General features: G+C 39.6%; 1 protein-coding gene across 1 annotated transcript in view; it reads right to left on the reverse strand.

Annotated features, from left to right (window-relative positions):
- BLMH (bleomycin hydrolase) overlaps nucleotides 1-20,900 on the reverse strand; it is a 38,651-nt gene extending 17,751 nt beyond the window's left edge. Inside the window, exons 1-9 of the mRNA XM_049772027.1 lie at nucleotides 20,765-20,900; nucleotides 19,782-19,979; nucleotides 16,090-16,199; nucleotides 14,321-14,462; nucleotides 13,662-13,750; nucleotides 12,034-12,126; nucleotides 2,427-2,582; nucleotides 1,442-1,600; nucleotides 1,278-1,345 (exon numbers count right to left, since the gene is read on the reverse strand). Coding sequence (XP_049627984.1) covers nucleotides 1,278-1,345; nucleotides 1,442-1,600; nucleotides 2,427-2,582; nucleotides 12,034-12,126; nucleotides 13,662-13,750; nucleotides 14,321-14,462; nucleotides 16,090-16,199; nucleotides 19,782-19,979; nucleotides 20,765-20,777 — 1,028 coding nt within the window. The 5' untranslated portion in view covers nucleotides 20,778-20,900. The remainder of the gene's footprint in view (nucleotides 1-1,277; nucleotides 1,346-1,441; nucleotides 1,601-2,426; nucleotides 2,583-12,033; nucleotides 12,127-13,661; nucleotides 13,751-14,320; nucleotides 14,463-16,089; nucleotides 16,200-19,781; nucleotides 19,980-20,764) is intronic.
- Nucleotides 20,901-24,117: the final 3,217 nt, after the last annotated feature.

A 24,117-nucleotide genomic window follows, 5' to 3' on the forward strand; every position in this document is an offset into this window, starting at 1 on the left:
AAATAAATTCCACTTCTTTAAATTGAAACAAAAACCATAATCCCAGAAAGGGTGGAGGATGTAGCTCAAATGTAAAGTATATGAAGCTCTGGGTTAAATCCTAGTATCCCTGATAAATCCCAGAGCAAACCACCAGGTGCTCTGGACCTCCCCAAGAAGAATTATATGCATGACTCCCACAATCAGGATAAAATGAGACAAAAACAAAAAACACACAAAGCTCAAAACCAAATTCATTGATTCTCTATTCTACAACTGTTTTCTTTTCTTATATTAAATGTCAAAATATTTACTCAACTTAGTAACAATTACTTATTTACACCCTAAAGTGGCATATCTTATCTATCTATCTATCTATCTATCTATCTATCTATCTATCTATCAATCATATTTATTTATTTATTTATTTATTTATTTATTTATTTATTTATTTATTTGCTTTTTGGGCCACACCTGGTGGTACCCAGAGATTATTCCTGGCTTTGCATTCAGAAATTACTCCTGGCAGGCTCGGAGGATCTATGGGATTGAATTCAGGTCAGCTATGTGCAAGATAAACACCCTACCCACTGTGCTTTCACTCTGGGTCCTCTTGCAAAAATAATTTTTTTTTTTTTTTGGTTTTTGGGGCCACACCCGTTTGATGCTCAAGGGTTACTCCTGGCTAAGCACTCAGAAATTGCCCCTGGCTTGGGGGGACCATATTGGACGCCGGGGGGATCGAACCGCGGTCCTTCCTTGGCTAGCGCTTGCAAGGCAGACACCATACCTCTAGTGCCACCTCGCCAGCCCCTTGCAAAAATAATTTATACTCAATTCATAACTGATTATCAAACAAAAGGAGTGTTCTAAAATGCATACATGCAAATTAGTTGTCACAGACATAATATACATAAGGCAAGAGGAGAAATTAGGAAGACTAACAGCAGACAAGAGATCTGGAATATCTTTCATTACTTTGCCAAAAGCATGAAAACAGATTTACATAGCAATCAAGTACTATTTTAGAGTTTTCCGCCAGTGGATGTCTTCTTAGGGACAACCAACAATTTCAACTCAGATACAAAGTATGACCTTAATTTCCCAGGTTAGAACATTGAAATACACAGAATACCTGCTCAGTCTTTAAACTCTGAAAGAAGGAAGGGGAGAGACCACTCTTAGGTCAACCTTAATTTCCAGTTGCTTCTCAGTGAAGTCACTGTGTTCCAAGGCTATATATACTCCAACAGCAACAACCCACACATAACTGTCTGCTTCAAGTTTCTTGTACTCACACATTCATGTCACTGAGGCCCAACTTGCTATTGAAGTGTTTTCCAACATCACAGCCAAACCACACAGCCTGGATGTGAAAGGAGACAATCAAACAATATTATCTATGACATGAGAAATGAAGAGGCTCTAACCCTAATGTGAAAGACACAGAAACAATACCAACCTCTCCATCTTTGATGGAGGCAGCGACCATCTTTTTCAAGAAATCAATGGGCTGGTTGTTATATAGAGTTTTTCTTCCTCCAACCATATTGCTTAGGTATTCCACTGTGTAAAGCTTGTTGTATTTGTGCTGGGGTCGAGGATCATTCACTAAACAAATCTATCAAAATCAAGAATATGCTGCTTAGGACATAAAAGCAGGAAATATCAAGTAAGACCCATACTTGGCCTCAAAGTTCCTATGTTTGATCATGTTCATTATTTCTGACTATAAGAATAAATATTACAACCACATTGCTAAATAACAGTAAGAACAATAACAACAACAACAACAAAGCAATTACATATTCTAATTATTTTAAGGGAACTGCACCTGTTTTTCCTCCTTGAGAATCCCTGCCCCAACCAATTCTGAAAAACTGCACATACCAAATAAGTAAGATAGTGAACACATCATTTTAAGAATCCTAATCTCAAATTACAAGATAGGACTGAAGCCTGAACTTGGATTCTAATAATTAAAAAAAAAAAAAACCATTCATTTCTAAGAGTCAAGATGCCAATATGGAGGGAAAACTCTGATTGTCTCACCATGCTTAGTGGGTGAAGTGATAGTGCTTCCTTCCATTAGTCTCCTGAGAGGCCCAGAGTTCCAATGCGCTCTGAAACCATGGTAAGAAATACCCAACTCACTTTCATTTCATTGTTTTAGCACCTGAGAAGGTATTCTAGGTCCAAATCTGGGGGCATATAAGAATGAAGACGACTATAGGCTCAGTCTAATTTAGAAGTACTTGGAAAAGGAGATACTGGTGTACTAGCCTTTCTAGGTACATAAAATATTTCAGAAGAAAGGGAGAACAAAGTGTCCATTTCAGTGTTTAGTTGACAATCAAAAGGAATGCTAACCTAGGACTCATATCCTTCTTTATAGTAAACAGACATTTGAAAGTAAACAGTCAGTGGCTACAGTGCCAGTCACCAACCTTATCTTCCATATTGAAGAGTGGCTTGACATGTTCTTTATAAAACTCCAAGGGCGATATGGGGCCAATCTTCTGATAATTTTTATCTTTGTCTCGATACTCCCAGGTGAATGTCTCTGGTGGATTTCCCAAACAGATACAAACCACTCGAAAGATCTAGAAATTGAGAAGAAGAAAAAAAAAAAAGCAGCTGATAGAAGGAAGTGTTATCTTTTCATCTGAAGCTTGGAAAACACAAGAAATCAGTGACTGAAATTCAAGCCAGAAGTTTTGCAGTAAATCTATCTAAAGATGGATGTCTGAGATTTGATACTGGTTAACATGTGAGCCATCAGATAAACACTCCAAACAATACAGCTCTGAAATGTTAGTATTTAGTAATTAGTACTTGCTCTGTTTAACTTCTTTGGCTAAGAAACTGCACCATGGAATCCCAACAAGACCTGGGCTGCTGCTCTGTTACCCTTTCAAGTGATAAATATGTAAATTTTAAAAGTGGATCTTTTCCCCATTATGCATCAAGGTTTTTTGAGAGTGATGGGGTCTCACTCAAATAAAAGTTATTTTATGACTTAGCCATAACTTGAATGACAATGCTCAGGAAAGGCATGATTAGAACAGCAATAAACCTTAGTAGGGTCCATTTTGGGAATTGTACCCTACTCCCAAAATAACACTTTAAATGATGTTACCCCTTTTCAAGTAAGCATCTTTACAATCAAATATTTTATGTTCATCTTATAGAAAAAGAGGTACAGAGAGAATGTAGGAAGTACTCAAGTCTCTTAGGTCAAATTTGCTACATCTTTATAAAAAAAATATAACATATGGTCGACTCTAGTATTGCAGGGTCTGAACAGTGTGCCACATTCTTGAGCCCTACCTCTGAGCTATCCCAGTTCAGTTGACCAAGTGTTACCAGAAGAATCCCTGAGCTCATAAATATTGCTTGACAGGTACTCTTCTTCCCTAAAGGAGTTTAAAACACAAGACTACGAATACAGCTCAGTGGCAGATCATCTGCTTTGCATATAAACCCTGGGTTCAATCCCCAAGTGACCCCGCTAAAAAAGAAAAAAAAAAGCCATAGAGCTAGCTCAAAGCTAGCTATATTCAAAGAGTTTGAACATATACTTTCCATGTTCAAACCTGAGTTCAAACCCTGGCACTGCCTGGAAAAGCCCCCAAATCATCAAGAATAGGATAGAGTCCAAAAACTAAAAACAAAAACAAACAAAAAAACAAACCCAAACACATACATTCTAATTTGTTTTTTTTTTTTTTGGGGGGGGGGTTACAACACCTGGCAATGCTCAGGGGATACCCCCAATTCTGCAAGCAGAAATTATTCCTGGAGATGCTCAGGGGATCCACATGGGATGCCAGAGATCAAACCTGGGCTGGCTGCATCCAATGCAAGTATCTTCGTCATTGTGCTATCTCTCCAGTTCCTGTTTATTAGGTTCTGAGCTATGCTGGGCAATTGCTCAAGATTTATTCCTGGCCCTGTGCTCAGGGATCACTTCTGGTGGATTCAGGAATCTATGGCATATCAGAGTTCAAACCTGGGTTGGCTGTGTGCAAGCTGTACTAACTCATAGACCCTATGAGACATTATTTCTAAGTAGGGCAATATGTTACTAGACTCTACTACCTAAAAATTAGTAACAGGTCACACAAACTTCAGTTCACTTCTGACAGGCAGAATACCTGTCTAAAACTATTTATAGGAATCATCACCTATCAGTCCCATTTATTTATTTATTTGGGGTGAGAGGGAAGTTCCATTTATAATCAAGAACATTTCTTTCTCTTTCCTGCTAGATAATGACTTCCAAAATATAGCATGATATACTGTGATCTTTTCACTGTAAGGATCAGAAGCAACACTTTATCAAACTATGTACTGGGATGGAGCAAGCTCTGACTTTCTCCAATCTTCTCCCTCATTTTGTCATGATAACACATTAACTAGTCTTTTTTGTTTTTTAACCCTCCTTCCCCATCTCAACTTTCTTTTTTCGTTTTGGTCTATACCCAGTGATTCTCAGGGCTTACTCAAGGATCTGCAATCAGGGATCACTCTTAATAGGGATCAGGGGACTACATGGGGTGCTGGGAATCGAACCGGGTTGCCAAATGCAAGGCATACAATCTACCTACTGTATTACTGTTCTGGTTCCCTAGATGTTATTTCTAATCCTGCCTGCAGAGTCATTCTTGGAGGGGTGCAGCCCTTTTTTCCTAAGTTCTACAACTTCTATGTATTCTTTCTGACCCTAAGGTCTCAACAGGGCAAGATGGTAAATATCTGAGTATGACCTGAGACAAATCTCCAAGGTACACTAAAGGTAGCAAGATACCCAAAAACCAATGGCACACTCACAACAACAAACATATTTCATAACAAACATCTTCTCTTGCTTTCCTTTAGGCCCTCACTTTGGAGAACTCTGCTGTTCAAAGACGTCAGAACTTATTTCTTTTTTCACTTTGACCTATTCTTCCTTCAAAAATAACTGCTTTTAGAGAAACTAACAAAATAGTGAGTTTTGCCTACCTTTCTTCCTAATAATCCTATGTTCTATTACTTTTATATTGAAAGCTCTTTTAAGTAGCTTAGTTTTTGTTTCTCTCAACTACATCTGAGCAGTTGTTCTGAGAACTCAGGTCTTCCCTGTTTGATCTTTAGAAAAATTTATTATATACCCCCCATTCCTATCTGATTTCCTCATCCATCAGTTAATATAAGCCAAGATCTTCCATTTCTCATACATAGGTTACCACCAACCACTAAAATTGTGTAATTGTTCCTTTATCATCCCCAGTGACCTAAGTCTTAAAGACTTAAGACATACTGGAACCTGATACCAAGGTCAACTTAATTCTCTGAATCAAAGGAAGAAAACTAGGAATAGGCATGGTAATTACATTAAATACCTAAACAACTACAAGGAAATTCTTTATTCATGGGTTATTATGAAAGACAAAACCTGAATCTACTACCATGACAAGGCAGATTGAACTACAAAAGAGGAGGCTATGTTTGCTTTTCATTGTTTTTATATTATTTTCTTTGACTAGGGTTTACCTTTTGTTTTATGAGCCTGAATAGCTGGTCCTTAAACCATATCTCTTTTAATGATGGATCATTCCCAGATTAGTTTCTAGCATAGAAACAGAGGCAGAGCATCATGTCAGCAATTGTAATTGAGCTGCTCTAGTCATAGATGATGAGCTGTGGGTGGAGTCACAAGGACCAAAGTGACATTTTGTATTTGCTCAGCAACAAAACTACAAATAGTCACTTAAGAAATCTGTTATTAGGCATGAGACATTGCCATGGGCAACTATGATCAAACAGTAAAAATGAAAGGGTACTGCATGAACAAGTTTAGACGACGAAGGTTTTATAGGGTTAAATGATGTGTATTTTCAACCAATAACTGTGGTCATGTATGCCTTAATGTATCAACAGGATCATTCAGATCTATTTTGTATTGTCATTCAAGGGTGGTTTATCCAGTTCAGTGAGGGCCTTGTCCAAAAAAAAAAGTCAGGATCAGTGAAGATTAAGTCAATCAATCAAGTGAATTTCCAAACCTTCTTACCATTATTTTTTGGTTTATGGGTTGCACCTGATAGTGCTGAGAGGCTACTCACAGCTTAGAACTCAAGAGGTACATTCCAGATGAGTTGAGAGGACTATGTTAGTGTCAGGGATTGAAACAGGGCTCCCCATATTTAAAGTATATGTTTGAGGGACCTGAGACATAGCACAGCGGCGTTTGCCTTGCAAGCAGCCAATCCAGGACCTAAGGTGGTTGGTTTGAATCCCAGTGTCCCATATGGTCCCCCGTGCCTGCCAGGAGCTGTTTTTGAGCAGACAGCCAGGAGTAACCCCTGAGCACCACCGGGTGTGGCCCAAAAACCAAAAACCAAAAAAAAAAAAAAAAAAAAAAAAAAAAAAAGTATGTGTTTGAGCCCTTTAAGTCATTTCCTTAGTCTCTCTACTTGCTTTTCAACATATTCTGAACATGAACATTTTATACCAAAAAAAGCTTATACAGAAGCTATTTTTCACTTCTTATTTGAGGTAGTACATTACTATTTGATTATCTGAAATGTTTTTAAAATGCTATTTCTCTCCAAACTCCATATGGAGGAGATGGAAAATAGTACAGTGGTTAAGGTACCTTGCATACAGCCAGTGCAGGTTTGGTCTCTAGCACCCACAGCACCCTAGTCCCTTAACACCACTGATAGATCCATGAGTACAGAGCTAGGATTAAATCCTGAGTATCACTGGTTGTGGCGCAAAAACGAAAACAAAACAAATCCATAAGGAAATTTGGGACTTTTTCTAACTAAATTCTATAATGAATTCACTGCTTCTTAGAAGTCTTTTTTAGCTTGCTTTTCAAGCACATGTTCTCTCTTGAACACATAATCCTCTCTTTTTTCCCCCTCACATCTAAGTAAGTTTCTTTCAATTAAAACTGTCTTGCTTCACTAAGAAGAAAAAAAGGCTTAACTTTCATCAGATGAGTCATAAATAAGGATGACATCTCTTTCAGATTTTATAGTAACTGTAACAAGACATTTGCTTTGTTTTAAATTGTTTACCATGACTATAAATTAACCAGTCATTTATATTCAAGTCACTTTGTAACACTCAGAAAGGAATTCTTTTTTTTTTCCTTTGGTTTTTGGGTCACACCTGGCGACTCTCAGAGGCTACTCCTGGCTCTGTGCTCAGAAATTGCTCTTGGTAGGTATGGGAGACCACATGGGATGCTGGGATTCGAACCACTATTGGTTATCTGCTTGCAAGGCAAAAACGCCCTATTGCTTTGCAGTATCTCTCTGGCCCCAGAAAGGAATATTTAACTAATGATAGAAATTTCTAGTATAAAGCAAACAAAAACAATAGAAACCAGATAGTTCTCCAAAGCATAATCTCCAGGGTCCCTAATATTATATTTTCTTAGTGAGACTCGGCTCTTTCAAAATAACATTCCCTGTACCCAAAGGTGAAAATTTAAAGTCCAAGTCTGCTCTCTAGTGGACAACATCGAAATAACATTTGTAGATATGTTGAGTGAGGAAGCCAGACTAGACACTAAACACAGTCTATTATATAATACCAAGAAAGACTAAACCCATATTTCCAAGAATATAATTACAGATGGAAAAACTACACTTTAGGGAAAATTTTTTGAGACTTCAAAGACTTCAACTAAACTGCCCAGTTCCTGTCCTAGTACTTTGATCTTTCTCATTTTTTTCCACAAAAATTCAGGCATATGACTTCTGGTATATTACGTATGTTTTCTCTGTACTTTGTTTCTCCCTATTAGAAAGTAAACTACATAAACACAAAAATATTTGTCTTCTCTGTTCACTGCTGAATAGTGCCAGATGTGTGTGAAAGAAACATCAGTGCAGTAATTATGATTCTATTTAGAGATGGGAGCTTGGAGTGGGGGCTGGAGCCACATCCAGCAACACTCAGGGGCTACTCCTGGAATGGTGGGCCTAGGAAACCTATGTAGAACTAGGGATCAAGCTATTGTCAGTGAAAATGGCTGTATTCAAGACAAGTCCCTTAACTCTGTTACTACATCTCTGGCTCCTACAACTGGTTTTAGACCAAATTTTAAACCAGAACCAAGTTAAAGACAAAGCACTGGAGTCAAGGGAGTGAACATGCAAAACATGCATTTTCCAAAATGATAGAAAGCTTGAGGCAGAGGGTGACAGCTCAGTGACACCTGAGAACTGTTTCTTTTCTCTAAATTTCACTCCTATAGTGATGAGACCTTGATTAATTCAATTTGAAAAATGAATAGGAGAATCTAGTGTTTGTAATTATTCCCATAAACAACAATCATCAGAGAAGGTTCTTGTAAAACTGTGATGAGTGCTAAATTTTTAGATCCACTAAGATTCTTTCTGCTCATTTAGGGGATGATCAAAGGAAGCTTTGTTGAGATAGGCTGCAACTATACTTGCCTCTTGGGGCCATCTGGCTTCTAAGATTTTATCTTCTTGGCTAGTCAAATTGGGAAGTTTAACTTTACAATGTGGTTATTATGTGTAAACTCTTCCTAACAACCTATAATCTACCAGAAAAACTAGTTTGTATTGGAAAGGTCCAATTCCTGAAAGCTTTACACAAATCTCTCAAGAGATGCAAAACCGATCAGTCACACTGGTCTTTTAGGCTGAAAACTCTGGGGCCTCCTCAGGAAGCGGTAGGCGGAAAACTATCAGTTTTATAATTCCTGAAGCTCCTAAAATGCAGCTGTTAATCCACAGAACTGACAGGCCATTAGGAGAACAAGTAGATAGAAAAGTAGCTATAGAAGCCCACTAACTAAACTCAATAAGCAAAAACTGTAACAGAGAAGTGTCAGTAAGCACTCACTGAGCTAATAATGACCCCATTGTGAGATTAAACAATTTTCACAAATTTCTCTTCCTGAACTTTTTTTGTTTGTTTGTTTGTTTTTGGGCCACACCCGGCGGTGCTCAGGGGTTACTCCTGGCTGTCTACTCAGAAATAGCTCCTGGCAGGCACGGGGGACCATGGGACACCGGGATTCGAACCAATCACCTTTGGTCCTGGATAGGCTGCTTGCAAGGCAAACGCTGCTGTGCTATCTCTCCGTGCCTGAACTTTTTTTTTTTTTTAATAATTTCATTTACTATTTTGCTAGAACAAGCAATATAAAATAAATTATTTTGTGCCTGCTAGGGGTGCAGGATTGAGGGAGGTGGGACACAGGAGACAATAGTGAAGGAAAGTCACATTGGTGGTGGGATTGGTGATGGAACATTGAATGCCTGAAACAACTGTATTATGAACAACTTTGTAAACCACTTTGTGTTTAAGTGAAATAAAAAAAACCTGAAGTATTAGTTGTTTTTTTTTTTATATCCATTTGATATTTCTTGCTTGAGTTATAGTCTATTTAATGTCTATAATTTGGTTTTGGGTCCTGCCCCTCAAGCTTATCTTTTAAAGAGACATCATTGCAAGTGGGCTCTTAAAATTTTTCCCCTATCACAGAGACTTTATTTTTGGGGGGGTGGGGGCGTCACACCTGGCAGCGCTCAGGGGTTACTCCTGGCTCTATGCTCAGAAATCTCTCCTGGTAGACTTGCTCGATGGACCATATGGGATGCCGGGATTTGAACCACCTGCCTTCTGCATGCAAGGCAAATGCCTTACCTCCATGCTATCTCTCCAGCCCGAGACTCTTAATTCTATTTAATTTGGTATTAAAACCATAACCAGCAGTGCTCAGTGATCAAACAAAGGTGGGCTACATGCAAGGCAACTTTAACTCCTATACTATCTCTCTAGCCCTGAAACGATTTTAAATGGTCTGTAAAAGTCTTACAAGATGAGTGCCAGAGCGACAGTACATTGTGTAAGTGACCGACCTGGGTACAATCCCCAGCAATCCATTTGATCCTCCATACACCACCTGGAGTAAGTCCTAAGCAATGCTAGATGTAGCCCAGAAAGGAAAAAATAAAGTCTAACAAGGTCTAATGAGGAATGGAAAAAGAAGTGCTGAGAATTCTAACAGATGCTACAATTTTAGATTCACTTATATTCACAATTCTGACTTGTTAAGAGAGTGTAAAGTTTAAAGCGCTACAGAAATATAAGTTCATTTTATCATTAAAAAATGAAAAGATACAGTAGCATTAGAAATCACCTACCTCAAACATTTCATTTTTATTCCTGAAGAAGAAATAGAGCTCATGGGTAAAATGGCCTAGTGATCATGGAGAATGGCCAGAAGGAAAAAAAATGGTCACAGAAAATAGCTATATCTTGCAGAAAATCCAGTGCAGTGGATAAATAAGGGATCTTGGTGATTAATGATATAAACAAGGAGTGTTATAGTCCTCCCACCCAAAAAGCAAATAAAAAAATCTGTCTGCAAAAGCAGGAAGAGTTCAAGTATAACAAGCCTTCTTTTTCTATCTGCAATTTTCTCTCTTCAAGATTCCCATAACCCTAGGGATCTTTCCTTTCCTATTCTCCCCATCAGTATAGCTTGACAGCTTCACCATATGGCAGAGAGGCATATGGTGCCAGGGTTTGAACCTGCATGCAAACATATACTCTAGCACACTGAACTATATCCCTGGTTGCCCAATTTGGGGGTGAAGGTCCATGTAAGCAGTGCTTAGGAAGACAGGGGCTCCTCCAGGTGATTTTCAGCCAACTTGCAGAAGGTTCAATATGATGATTTCAGGATGTGGTGCCACTTGGGCCTGTTGGTGCCCCAAATAAGATGTAGAAAAACTCTTTGAAGTTAGATATATTTGAATCTCCCTTCATACTACATGTGTTATTGTTCCCAAATTGTAGGTTACTTGACATGTAGTATCTGCAACTCCTCCAATATAAAGTTATCCTGCCTTTATCTTTTGGAGGTCCCAATGTTTCACTGCTATGTTTGCCTCTAGGATGCCACTGTTATGGGGACCAGGAGATGTTAAGAGGGTATACAGCTAAGACATGTACCTGAACTGGATTCGTATCTCAGCACTACATGGTGCCTGAACTCTGCTAGGTGTAACCTTCCAAGCGCCCGAGCACCACAGGGAAGTCCAAGTAACCCCTGTACTGCAGGGCTTAACCAGCATTGCCTCCTGAGCCCCAGGCCTAAGAAACCTCATAACTTATCTCTCTAGCTTAATTTGCTTCCCATGACACCCAAGATGTTTCAGCTACATTTATTCTCTGAAGGATCCACCTTTGCCCTGCCATTGTCAACAGAATCTATTCCTCATCAAACTTCATCTCAATGAGTTAGTCATTCCTCTCTTTATCCATTTTTACATTAGAATTGATTATAATTAACCATGTGTTTCTATTCCTAAGGCAATGTGAACTTCTAAAGTGTTATCATACACCTGTAAAATTACTTCACTTTTTCCTTTTACCTTTTCTGAATTAAACACAAGTACCCTTAATTATATCAACCCTGGCTCTCAATATTTTATGTTAAACTCTGGCTAATAAAAATGGCAGGGGAAGCAGCAGAGGGCTAGAAGCTTGGCTGATTCAGTAAGATCCAAGAGGCTGCTCAACAAACCCTGGCTGAAATGCAGTTTCCCCCGTGACCATCTGGTATCTAGTGAGTGGCTCCTTGCTGTTGACCTGTCCATTCCAGGGTTGGCACAAACATAGTGAATACTGTGAATTGCAGGCAACTGAACCAGGAAACCAGCCAACAACCAGTGATCCACAGAATTACCCCACATAGAGAGAGCATCTACAACTCTTTCAACTTTGTATTACCCAGTGTCTAAGACCAAGGTTGCATTCCATATTTATAAATACTTTAATGAAAATATTTTTCTCTCTAGTACCTACACTCTTACTCTTTTCTAACGTATTTCCTAATTAAAACAAGACTGCAAAGAGAATTATAAAGTTCTTATATCGATCACTAAAATGGAGATTAGAATTTTCAGTTAAACTCAGCAATTTATTCAATGACTACCTCCTAACCAATAGGAATATTCTGCAGAATTCTGCAGAAGGGAAAAATAAAATCCAAGTAATTTTTATTACCTCCTCCATCATGTTGTCCTGTGTGGCAGAGATCTCTCCTTTGGTTGCTCCACTTTGTACCAGGTTTCGTAGTCGTATACAGAATTCTCTCATCTATGACAGAAACTCATTTAGTGTTTTGGTATTTCCTCAAATTCAACTAAATAAGCCTAATATAGCAATACTACTTCTACTACTACTACTACTACTACTACAAAATATACCTCAGCCAAAACTCAGGAGAGGTTCACAAAAGAAAGTGTATTTTCCCCAATAAGTAATTTTAGTTATATAGCTAAAATATTTTCCATAAGGAGAAAGACACAAATTACTCGACTCCCTGACCCCATAAAATATTAGATGCAACTCCTGTTGCTCTGCAACAAATAAACCTGCGACAGTAGATCCCTAGATTCTGGAGAAACATCTGATTACATATATATGTATGCGTGTATATATGTAATACATAAGTATGTATATATATACATTTTATATGTTTTACATACATATGTCTGATACGATTAGAGGGGAAAAAAAGGGAAACTCAAGAACTTTGTCTTATTTACAATTTTTCTGATTTTCCACTTCTACTTTCTTGAGTAAAAAATGGCTACAAAATAAAAATGAATTCTTCATGCCATGGATAACAAATCCAATTTTAGCCTCTAAGATTAGAATTGAAGATTTTGGCAACTCCTTTGTTCTTAAAAAAACAAAACAACCCCCCAAACCAAAAACCAAGATACTAGCTGGCAAAGAAGAATCACTAAAGGATTCATAATTCTCCTTGGGAAAATGGGTCAAAAAAAGGAAAACCTTTTCAGTTTTCACTACAAAAACTAAAGCAATCAAAAGCAGTTCAGTAACTACATCAAATCTTTAGTGAGTACATAAACTACACTGACATGTTTAGAAGCAACTCAAAACTGTGTCCACGTTAGCCTCTATTAAGGAAATTTTTTTCCCTTGAAAATCCACGACAATATTACAATTCACAAAGTGGAATTTTTTTTAAGTTTTGGGCCACACTGGGCAACACTCTGGAATTATTCTTGACTCTGCACTCAGGAATCACTCCTGTTGGTGCTCGAAGACCATATGGGATGCTAGGATTCAAGCCCAGGCCAGCTGTGTGCAAGGCAAAGTCCTATCTGTTATTCTATCAGTCTAGCCCAAAAATGAAAAAATTTTTACAAGGATAAAAAAACCCTACCCCATTTAGTTAATTTTAAAGTTAATATGCCTCTGATCTTGCTCATAAATTTGTACACTGAAGTGTCCAGAGGTCCTCTTGAAAAAAATAATCAGCTGTATTAAAAATTTTTTTACATATATTTTGGTTTGGGGGTCACACCCAACAGTGCTTAGGACTTACTCCTGGCTCTGTGCTCAAGATCACTCCTGGACGGGTTTAGGGAACCATATAGGTAACTAGATAATAAACCTGGTTTGGCAAATGCCCCACCTGCGATACTATCACTCCGGCCCCCTAGATTTTATTTCCAATTCTACTCACAATGCAGAGTCATTCTTGGAGGAAAGAAAGTAAAATGCCTTACCCAAGCCCTCCCTGTTGTACTATTGCTCCAGCCCTCCCAAGTTTTAGCATGCATTTTCCAAATTTAATTCCTCACTATTACATGTTGTACCTTGTGATTGAGAATATCATTCATTCTTCTGGTTGCCTCTGTTGTATGAGATTCAGGGAAGCACCTCTTAGGGACAACACCATATTTTTCTTAGAAACAAACAACAAAAAACAAACCAAAAAAAATTAAACAAATTAAAAGTGTACTCAAGTGTTAGAAACTAGCCAAAATAGCATCTACTTCAAAGAATAGGCCACAATCAGAAAAGTTCATTTTCATTTGACATTAAAGAGGTTATTTGACCTACACAACCATCCATCTCATAACTGAGGAATGCGTTTTATTATTAAACTTTTAAGGTGCTCAGTGTGATGAAGCTCTCTGTTAAAAAACCCTTCTGTTACTGAGGATATTTTCAAATAGTTACAATTCGAATGTTCCTTTATTCTATCAGTGGATAAGCATTTTTTCATTAAAAAAGTCTATTTAGAGTTACCTTTTCTTCTCGAATTCACCATTAATAGTACTTCCTCATTATCTTCTATCATTCTCAGTTAAGAAAAATAACTTATAGATGTGTAAAGATTCTCAGTCAACTGTATAGTGTTCTGAGGAAAGAATTCTTTCTGTTTAATAGCACCAGAGAAAGGGCATAGTCTAATTAACTACAGATCTTGTTTGATCATGCTGAGTTTAAGGTCTAGTAATGTAGAGCTTACCAACAATATTGACAAGCATATCCCATTGTCCACCATCATTTGCAGGATTCGTAAGCAAGTACTGCACCAGTCTACCATCCTCAGGCTCCTTTTTCTGGGCTGTATCCACAAAAGCATTTAAGAAGTAATAACAGCGTTCAACCTAAGTTAAAAGAAGTTAAATAAAAGTAGAGAAAGAGGGTAAATTGACATTATCAATAAAAATCTTAGAAATAACATATAAAGAATGTTAAGCTAAAATTGAAACTAAATAACAGTATCTGGGATCAAAGAGATAGAATGGCAGGTAAGATGCTTGCTTTATGTGCAGCTAATCTGAGTTTGATCCCCAGAAGCCCATATGGTTCCTTGAGCACCACCATGATTTATCCCTGAGCAAAGAGCTTCAAATAGGCCATGAGACCAGCTGGGTCTGGCACAAAAATTTTTTTAATTAAAAGTATTAGTATTTAGCTTTTTTTCCCCCCCTGAAGTGCTAGGAACTTGAACCTAGGGCCTCACACACATAAGTACATCCCAAGGCTGTTATTCAGTTTCTTAAGAATATTTAAAGTTTCTTCTTATATTTGTGTGTATGTCACTTAATGCTTTATTTAAAATGAAATTTGTAATGTAGAGGTTTCAATCAATACACATCTGTAAAGATTTAAAAAATGGAATAAAATGGGGTTAGAGATAGTTCAGCAGGGTGCTTGCCTTGTAAACAGCCATCCTGGGTTCTATCCTAGAACCTGATATGGTTCCCTAAGCCCTGCTAAAAGTGATTACTGAGCATAGAGCCAGTGAGCAAGCTGGTGTGACTCAAAAAACAAACAAGTAAAAAGGCCAATGAGATAGCACAGTGGTAGGGCATTTGCCTTGCACACGGCCATCTCAGGACGGACCTGGTTCAAATCCCAGAATCCCTATGGTGCCCAAGCCAGGATAGTAGAGCCAGGAGTAACTCTGGAGGGCAGTCGAGTGTGGCCCAAAAACTTAAAAAAAAAAAAAAAAAAAAGTCACTGCTTTTCAGACAAAATACCCAGAGAAAGAAAACTAAGTCCTAGTAAAACCAAATAACATAAGTGAAAATGCTTAAAGGGAAAACTATTTTTTAAAGTTAAAAATTTCAAGTAAGTGGAAAAAAAAGTCAACAGATTTATTATGTCATTGCCAAAAGTAATTCTACCAAGCAAAAGAACTATATTTTATTTTATTTTTTTAAACTTGATTGATTGGTTTTGGGGCCACAACCAATGGTGCTCAGGGGTTACTTCTGGCTCTGCACTCAGAAATCACCCCTGGCAGGGTGAGGGACAATATGGGATGCTGGGAATTGAACCGGGTCCCTCCCAGGTTGGCTGCATGCAAGGCAAATGCCCTACTGCTGTGCTATATCTCTGGTTCCAAAAGAACTGTATTTTCGATATTTTGCAAGTTAGAATAATTAATGTCCCATAAATAATAAGAGGAAAACAGTAATTAAGAATAAGAAATGGGGGCCGGGAAGGTGGCGCTAGAGGTAAGGTGTCTGCCTTGCAAGCGCTAGCGTAGGACGGACCGTGGTTCGATCCCCAGGTGTCCCATATGGTCCCCCAAGCCAGGGGCGATTTCTGAGCACATAGCCAGGAGTAACCCCTGAGCATCAAACGGATGTGACCCAAAAACAAAACAAACAAAAAAAATATTTAAAAAATAAATAAATAAATAAAAAGAATAAGAAATGAAAAAAGTCTATCAAGGCTGATATTAATGAAAAAAAACAAACTATTATAAGATCTGTCTCATACCTTGTCCCAGAAAAAGAGGTAAGATTGACTAAACTCAAACTCTTCAATATTTAATTTTTTCATGAATGGAAGTCTCATAACATTTAGACAAGAAAAGATCCAGCATCTCCCTGAAACGAGAAAGGATACCAACTATGTTAAGTATTCACACAGGTTACTTGTTCCAAATATATATACTTCAACGACAAACCCATGCTAAGATCTTACACAATTTGAGACTAAATCAGAAAACAATTTTTTAATAAGATTTAATTACTGTTTTCAATTTATATGGCAAATTTTAACATTAAAAAAACATAAAACATATGTGTTATATAAAGACTCCATTGGAAATCACCTAATAAAATTCAAAAAATAAATACTGTTGGAAAAAATGTGGCCAGAAAAAGATAAAAATGGCAAAAAAAAATTTCTAAAAGTCATAAAGATACCTGTTAAGTGGAAGAACATTAATTTTTAAATGGATAATGCCCTATTTTGGCAAGAATTATTATATACTATAAAGAGATTAAACACATAAAAATACTTGAGGGAAATTCCTATTAAAAAGCTATAAAATTTTTTCTACACTTCATCTTTTTTATGGTGCCTGGGATGGAACCCAGATTTCATACATGAAAGGCCTATATTTTACTACTAAGTTATATGCCTGGCTAAAAATATCCACCCTTTAATCTTCAATATATAGTATAAACTTTAAGATAAGGCAACCATACGCCAGAGATGTACATTGGCAGTAAAATGCCTGTGTGAGGTGCTATAGGGTTCAATCCCTGGCACCTCGGAAAGAAAAAGATAAGGAGACACCCAATATAAATTAATCCCCTACTAGCCCAATGAGAATTTTAAAAAGTTGTTGAGTTAACTGGATAATATAACAGTTATAGATATATGATGAAATAGTAACAGGCTATAACATTTAGTTTAGTTTAACAATTTAAATAAGTTACTAGCAATAATTTATATTATATATTAAATTACATTGATATAATTCAATTATATTAAATAACTTAACAATTTTTTAAATTTATTTATTTTTTGGGGGGCCACACCCAGTGGTGCTCAGGGGTTACTCCTGGCTGTCTGCTCAGAAATAGCTCCTGGCAGGCACAGGGGACCATATGGGACACCGGGATTCGAACCAACCACCTTAGGTCTTGGATCGGCTGCTTGCAAAGCAAACGCCGCTGTGCTATCTCTCCGGGCCCTAATTTAACAATTTATTAAAAATCACACTGAAGCAAACTGCTTTTCCACTTGACATTTTTACACCAATTCCTATGCTTAACATGAATTCTGCCATCAGTGCATTTCCTGTCCTCATCCGTATTACATCATCTTTATCCATTTATTTCAAATCAGATGTGTGTATACTGCTGATCTTGACATTTTTCTGCCACACTCCAACTCTATAATCACATTCTTTGTTTTTCCTGTTAAGTGGATAATCATAAATTCCAGATCACCATTTTTGGTACTAGGTAAGTAATCTTTTGGACAATTTATAGTAATACCAAAATATTTCATATGAGAACAAATCCCAGAATATGCTGTGTTAAAACTTTTTGCCTTTATGAAAAAAGTTTTTTTTTCTCCTGCTCCCCTGAAAAAAGTTTTTTTCAAATGACCCCAAACTAGCCCATACTAGAGTCATTTCAGAATGTCTTTGCCAAATTATATTTTGCTCCAAAATAAATTTAACTATATTCATTATGAGTGTCTGTGAGGCCTCAAGTATTGTTTTAAGAAAAATTCAAAGGGAAAAGCTAGATATTGTTTGGACACAACTCTTCCACTACTATAAAAACATGTCCACAACATATTGGTAAGTTAATAAAAAAAAAAAAAAAAAAAGTGGGCCGGAGAGATAGCACAGCAGAAAGGCCTTGCAAGCAGCTGATCCAGGATGGAGCTGGGTTCAATCCCCAGCATCCGATATGGGACCCCAGAGCCTGCCAGGAGTGATTTCTGAGCGGCGCCAGGTGTGGCCCAAAATCAAAACAAACAAACAAAGAAAAACAAAACCCAAACAAAAAAGTAAGATAGATAAGTTAGATTACTAATAATTTATAAAGACAAACATTCAGAATAAAGACCCAACTGAAAACAATTTTACTTGTTGGTGTTTTGCAAATAGTCTATATTATACAAACAATAGTTTTGTAAAAAAATAAAAATAAAAAAATTTTAAAAAAATCTATGTATCTAAATGTAATGCTAGTAACAGTAGAGCTCACCTTTCTTGAATTTAGCTACATGCCACTTTCCTAAATAACAATATTTTTCTTTCTTTTTTTTTTTTTTTTTTTTTTTTTTGGTTTTTGGGCCACATCCGGGGTGCTCAGGGGTTACTCCTGGCTATCTGCTCAGAAATAGCTCCTGGCAGGCACGGGGGGGGGGGGGGGGGGGGGACATGACCATGTGGGACACAGGGATTCGAACTAACCACCTTAGGTCCTGGATCGGCTGCTTACAAGGCAAATGCCTCTGTGCTATCTCTCCAGCCCCAATAATTTTCTTTTTTTTATTGGTTTTTGGGCCACACCTGGTGGCGCTCAGGAGTAACACTTGGGGTTACTACTGGATATGTGCTCAGAAATCACTCGTGGTTTGGGGGACCATATGGGATGCCGGGGATAGAACCCAGGTCCATCCTGGGTCAGTCTTGTACAAGGCAAATGCCCTACCGCTGCACCTCTGTTCTGGCCCCAATAACAATATTTTTCTAACAGGTAATCTGAAGAAACTATTGTGAAAACTACATGAAAATAAACTACACAGTTCACATATTATTTTTTATAAATACAGTATGTGTATAATATATACAGTATACATGACTCAATCTGCTCCAGACCAAAAATTCCAGCCTTTCCCCTAAAAGTCACTGTAATATTACTAACTGAATCATTTGTAGTTTGACATTCCATACTACCACAGGCATTTTTAATAAAATATTAATTTATACAATGTCATAACTTTCTGTAAAAATTTAAGAACTACATTAGAGATTAATTTACATGCCATATATGCATCCACGTTATACATATACTTTGAGTTGTGATCAGCTCTAAACAAGCCCTGACTTATTACTGCAACCAAAAAAGCATATTTAAAATTATCTAGGGGCAGGAGAGACAGTCCAGGGGTTAAAGCTCTTGACTTGTATTGAGTCCCGGGTAAGATCCCCAAAATCACAGAGTCCCTTAAGCACCAGCAGGTGTGGCTCAAGATATAATAATAAAATAATATTTGGTGGGTGACCTCTTTCCCCACTCTTACATTTGTATCTGGCCTCTGGGCCATTAGGAGCATCCTCTGGTCATAAACATTCTGATTGGTTCTTTTTGTACCCAAAGCACAGAAATCCCTAAGACCCAGGGCTATATGTCCTGAGTCAGTAAGCTCAGGCCACTGAGAGTGATTTACACACCAAGGACTTGGATTCCCAATTTCAGGGTTGAAAGCCAACCTGCCCCTGAGAAGCCAGCCGCAGAGCACCCAAACAATGCAAGGAGTAATCGTTTTCCCGACCTGCCTCAACAGGCGCCAGTTCTCTAGGAACTGGCCCCCGCTTCTCTCACACCAGGGATAGATAGGGGGGGGGGCGGGCTCTTCCCTGGGCCGATTTGATTTCTGCATAATACAGACGACTTTCCGCCACCTTCGCTACGCCAAGCCGCACCGGCGCTCACCTGAGCTCTTCTGGTTGGTAACGGGCTTGCCCTCCTGGGGGACGACGTGCTGGAACACATGCTGAGCGCCCTGGACCGTGGCCCTCTTCAGGCAGATGTCCAGCAGGTCGTGAGTAGTCCCGACATTCTGGGCAAGCACGAACTGGGGATCGGAATTGAGTTTCTGAATCAGCGCAGCCACCTTCTCCGAGTTCAGTCCTGCGGCGAAGAAGGCCAGAGGGGGGATGTTGACCCCAAGAGCACCCGAGGCGGGCAGCATCGGAGCCCTGGCACCCCAAAACACACACACACACCAGCCAGGCATCCCAAAACACACACATATTCACCCCATAACATATATATTCACCCCCAAACACACATCTTCACTCTCAAACACATTCATCCCAAAACACACACATATTCACCCCAAAATACACAAATATTCATCCCCAAACACACATATTCACCCCATAATACACACATATTCACCCCCAAACACTTTCATCCCCAAACACACACATTCGCCCCAAAATACACACATTCACCCCCAAACACACAAATATTCATCCCAAAACACACATATTCACCCCCAAACATACACATATTCACCCAAAACACACACACACCAGCCAGGCATCCCAAAACACACATATTCACCCCCAAACACTTTCATCCCCAAACACACACATTCGCCCCAAAATACACACATTCACCCCCAAACACACACATATTCATCCCAAAACACATATTGACCCCCAAACACTCAACCCAAACATACACATATTCACCCAACACACACACACACACACACACACACACACACACACACACTGTAACTTCCTCAGGGCAGCGAGGTGAGCAGCGGGGTGCAAGCAAAGCACCCTTCCTCCGCGTCCTCCCTCCCGGCCGCTCCATCCCGCCCAGCCGCGGGCCTCCCGGGCCCAGCCCGCGCCACGCAGGAGCCCGGGCGGGCCCGGCCGGGGGCAAACGCGGCGCTGCCTCACCGGCGTGGTTCATGGCTCCCGGCAGGAGTCGCGAGGCTCGGGTGTCTGCGGGCGGGCGGGCGCCGGGCTGGCACGGCGGGGCGCTCCCCAGGCGGCCCAAGTCGCTGCTCGCACCCCGGGCGCCGGAAAAAGGAAACCGGTTCGGCGGCGGCGGGGAGGGTTGAGGCCCAGAAACGGGGTCCGCGGAGGGACAAAACTCCCCCCTCGCGTTGCTGAGTCAGCGCCGTGGGGGCTGGCCCCGCCTGGGGGAGGGCCGACGGGGCCGGGCTCGTGACGCGCTCCTCCGGCCCGGGGCCCTGCCCGGCCCCGCGGGACCCCGGGACACGCCCGCGCCATCTGCGCCGCCCACCCGACGCCGAGCCCCGGGACGCCCCCGGATCCCGCTGGCAGGCCCCGGGGGGATGCGGATGGGGGAGCCTGCGCGGGGCCGGGCAGAGGCCGAGCCTTTCGAATACCCTAAGGCAGGCCAACTTGCACCTGAAATGAAAAGCCTTCCCAAGTCAAAGGGGGGTTCGACTTGCTAGGAAGGAGTTCAGTGAACCGCTCCAATGGAGTCCAAGATTAAGGAGTGCTTGGCTCTTCCAAAATGGTACCCCAAGCCCCCCCACCCCTCCACCCCCTTGAGGGCATCGTTTACTATTTAGTCTCTGCATTTTTTTAACCCCCCCTTGGCAACTTGTTGCTTGTTCTTATTCTTGTTGGCCAAGTTCTGGTCCTAGAGAGGGGACATTGGAACCTAGTTCTTCCATCCACTCCAGAGCCTTCTAAAGCCATGCTACTAACATACACTGGCTTATTTCAAAGAAGTCACCCTTTCTGGTTTTAGAGAGTCTGTGAGTTTGGGGTCTGACAACATCCCAGCTCAGTTCCATATGTGGGTTCTGACAATAAAGTTTTGCTGTCCCAGCAAAACCTGCAGAGGAGCTCACTCTTAATTCAGCCTCCCCAGATTTTCAAGTGATGAAGAAAAAAAGAGATCCTTACCCATGTTTCAAACAGGCCAACTTTGTGCAGGATAATATCAGAGAACAGGACCTGCAAAGGGATAGCTGAGTCTGGGAGGCACAACATAAGCATCTAGTGCATTTAGGATGTCCTTGTTTAAGAGCCTCACTATGCAACCTTAGTAACCTGAACAAATGGAAAGGCTTGCCAAATATGTTCATGTAATTGAGGTGGTCCCAAACCCGACTTTGCATAATAACATGCATTGGAATTTCTGCTTCAGTACTTCAGTTTCCTGCCAGCTGCCAGTAAATGCCCAAGCCCACCAGATATTCTATAAAATGGAGCTCTCGCCTTTTGTTCTGAACCCAGTTCTTTAGGAACATGAGTTCCATTTCTGCAGAAATTTACCTACTTCTCAGGGCATGCTGCTTGGTTTTTTGATGACTTTTGGTGGAAATTTCTACAACACAAGAAACTTGGCTAGGCAAGATTTTGAGATTGTGAAACTCTTATATATACATATTTACATATACACATTATACAGACATATACATATATACACACATATGCAAATATAAAAAAAAACCTAAAATCTGACCCCTTAAAGAGATGTTGGGATGATAAAAAAGCATTAAATGAATCTGTTGGTCATTGAAAGCCCTGATTCGCCATCTGTATGTTCTTTCTGTAAATACAAGAGTTCTGGGGAACCTACTTTCTAGATAGACCAAAAATCATTACTTAGTTAAAGGGTATGAGAAAAAAAACCATAGCAAGGTAACAATCACTTGTCACATAAAAGTCAGTTTTATTGTCCCTAGAGAGTCCTAGCTAAAGTTTCAGGATATGAGACCAGTAAACAGTTACTGGTCTAGGAGGGCCCATCAATTGTCCTATTGTGACACTCTTGATGATTGAAGGAAAGACATAGGCTGAATAATAAACTAAAATGAGCCGTTGGTTCTTACACAAAAGGTTCAAATCAAGCATTCTACTCAATTCAACTAAAAAGTTTATATCTATCATGTAAGGTGCTGATAAAATGGAGATTTTAAAGCTTTTGTTTGTTTTGCTTTGGGGTCACACTTGGCAGTACTCATGGCTTACTCCTAGAACTGTGCTTAAGGATCACTTCTGGAGGACTCTGGGGACCATATGGGGTGCCACAGACTGAACCCGAGTCAGCCACATACAAGGCAAATACCCTACCCCCCCCCCCATACTATCTATTACTTCAGCCCCTGGAAACTTAAAGCTTAACCTGTTCCCTAAGAATCTCTCACTATAGTGGGAAAGAGTTGCAAAATCACTTTAGAGAAAGTTAAACTATCACACCAATAGTTCTCAAATCTGAGTTCATGAGGGCCAGAATTCCCAGGTCTGGACAATGGGGGGTGAAGAAGAAGTGGTAACAAGGAACATAATCTGGAAGAGTGGAGAGTGAGATTTTAGGAGTCTAAAAAAAAGACTAGTAAGGCACCAGACAAGACACAGGAGCAATAAAACACAGCAAAATCCTGTTTAAGAAACTGCATCATAGCCATAAGTGGTTAAGATCAAGGAAGGTGATGAGATCAGGGACAAGGTGTAGAACTGGAAAGGTAAGTCTGAGCCAGGATATGAAGGGCTTTATATGCTATTCCTGAGCCTCTGGATGTTATCCTATGTCTAATTAGAAGGAAAAGGAAAAATATGTCTTTAAATAATGGACAGTGTGCTTAGATTTTTCTAAAGAACAAAACCCTGCTGATGGCAGTGGGGAAGATAATTTGGAGCAGAGATCTGCTGGATATAGGGAAACTAGCTAGAAGTCTATTCTGCATTCAGGTAAGGAAAGCCTTAAAATGTGAAGAAGGAATAAGCACAGAATCTAAAGTTTTTGATGAATGAGAAGATTTGGTTTAGAAGCTATTCCCAGCTCATTGCTCAGGGTTTGATCCTGGCAGTGCTCAGGGGACCATGTAATAATATAGGCTGAACCTGGATCTCCTGTTTTAAAAGTATATGCTCTAGCTTGCTGAGCTATCTTTCTGATCTGAAGATGGAAGGATTAGCCAAGAGAGAATATAGAAAAGTAGACATGTTTGTATTATATGAGTAAGCAAATTATGGGTTCATTTAGGGTACTGGAAAATGTGGGAAACCCACAGGATACCTGAAATGAAAGTCCAGGAGACATATGAAAAGATGTCTGGAGATTAGGCAGACCATATAGTTAGAGTTAGAACCATAAAAGTCATCAATAAACTTACATATGGTCAAGTAAAAGAGATAAAAGAATTAAGACTCATATCCTGAACAGACAACAGTGTGCTTAGCACAAAGCTTCCAGGCTGAGTGAGGACAGTGGCGCTTTAAGCCCAGTCCACACACTGCTTGCGAAGGCATGCATCTTTCAATACATC

This window comes from Suncus etruscus, chromosome 1 (assembly GCF_024139225.1).
Source record: "Suncus etruscus isolate mSunEtr1 chromosome 1, mSunEtr1.pri.cur, whole genome shotgun sequence".
Lineage (NCBI taxonomy): Eukaryota > Metazoa > Chordata > Mammalia > Eulipotyphla > Soricidae > Suncus > Suncus etruscus.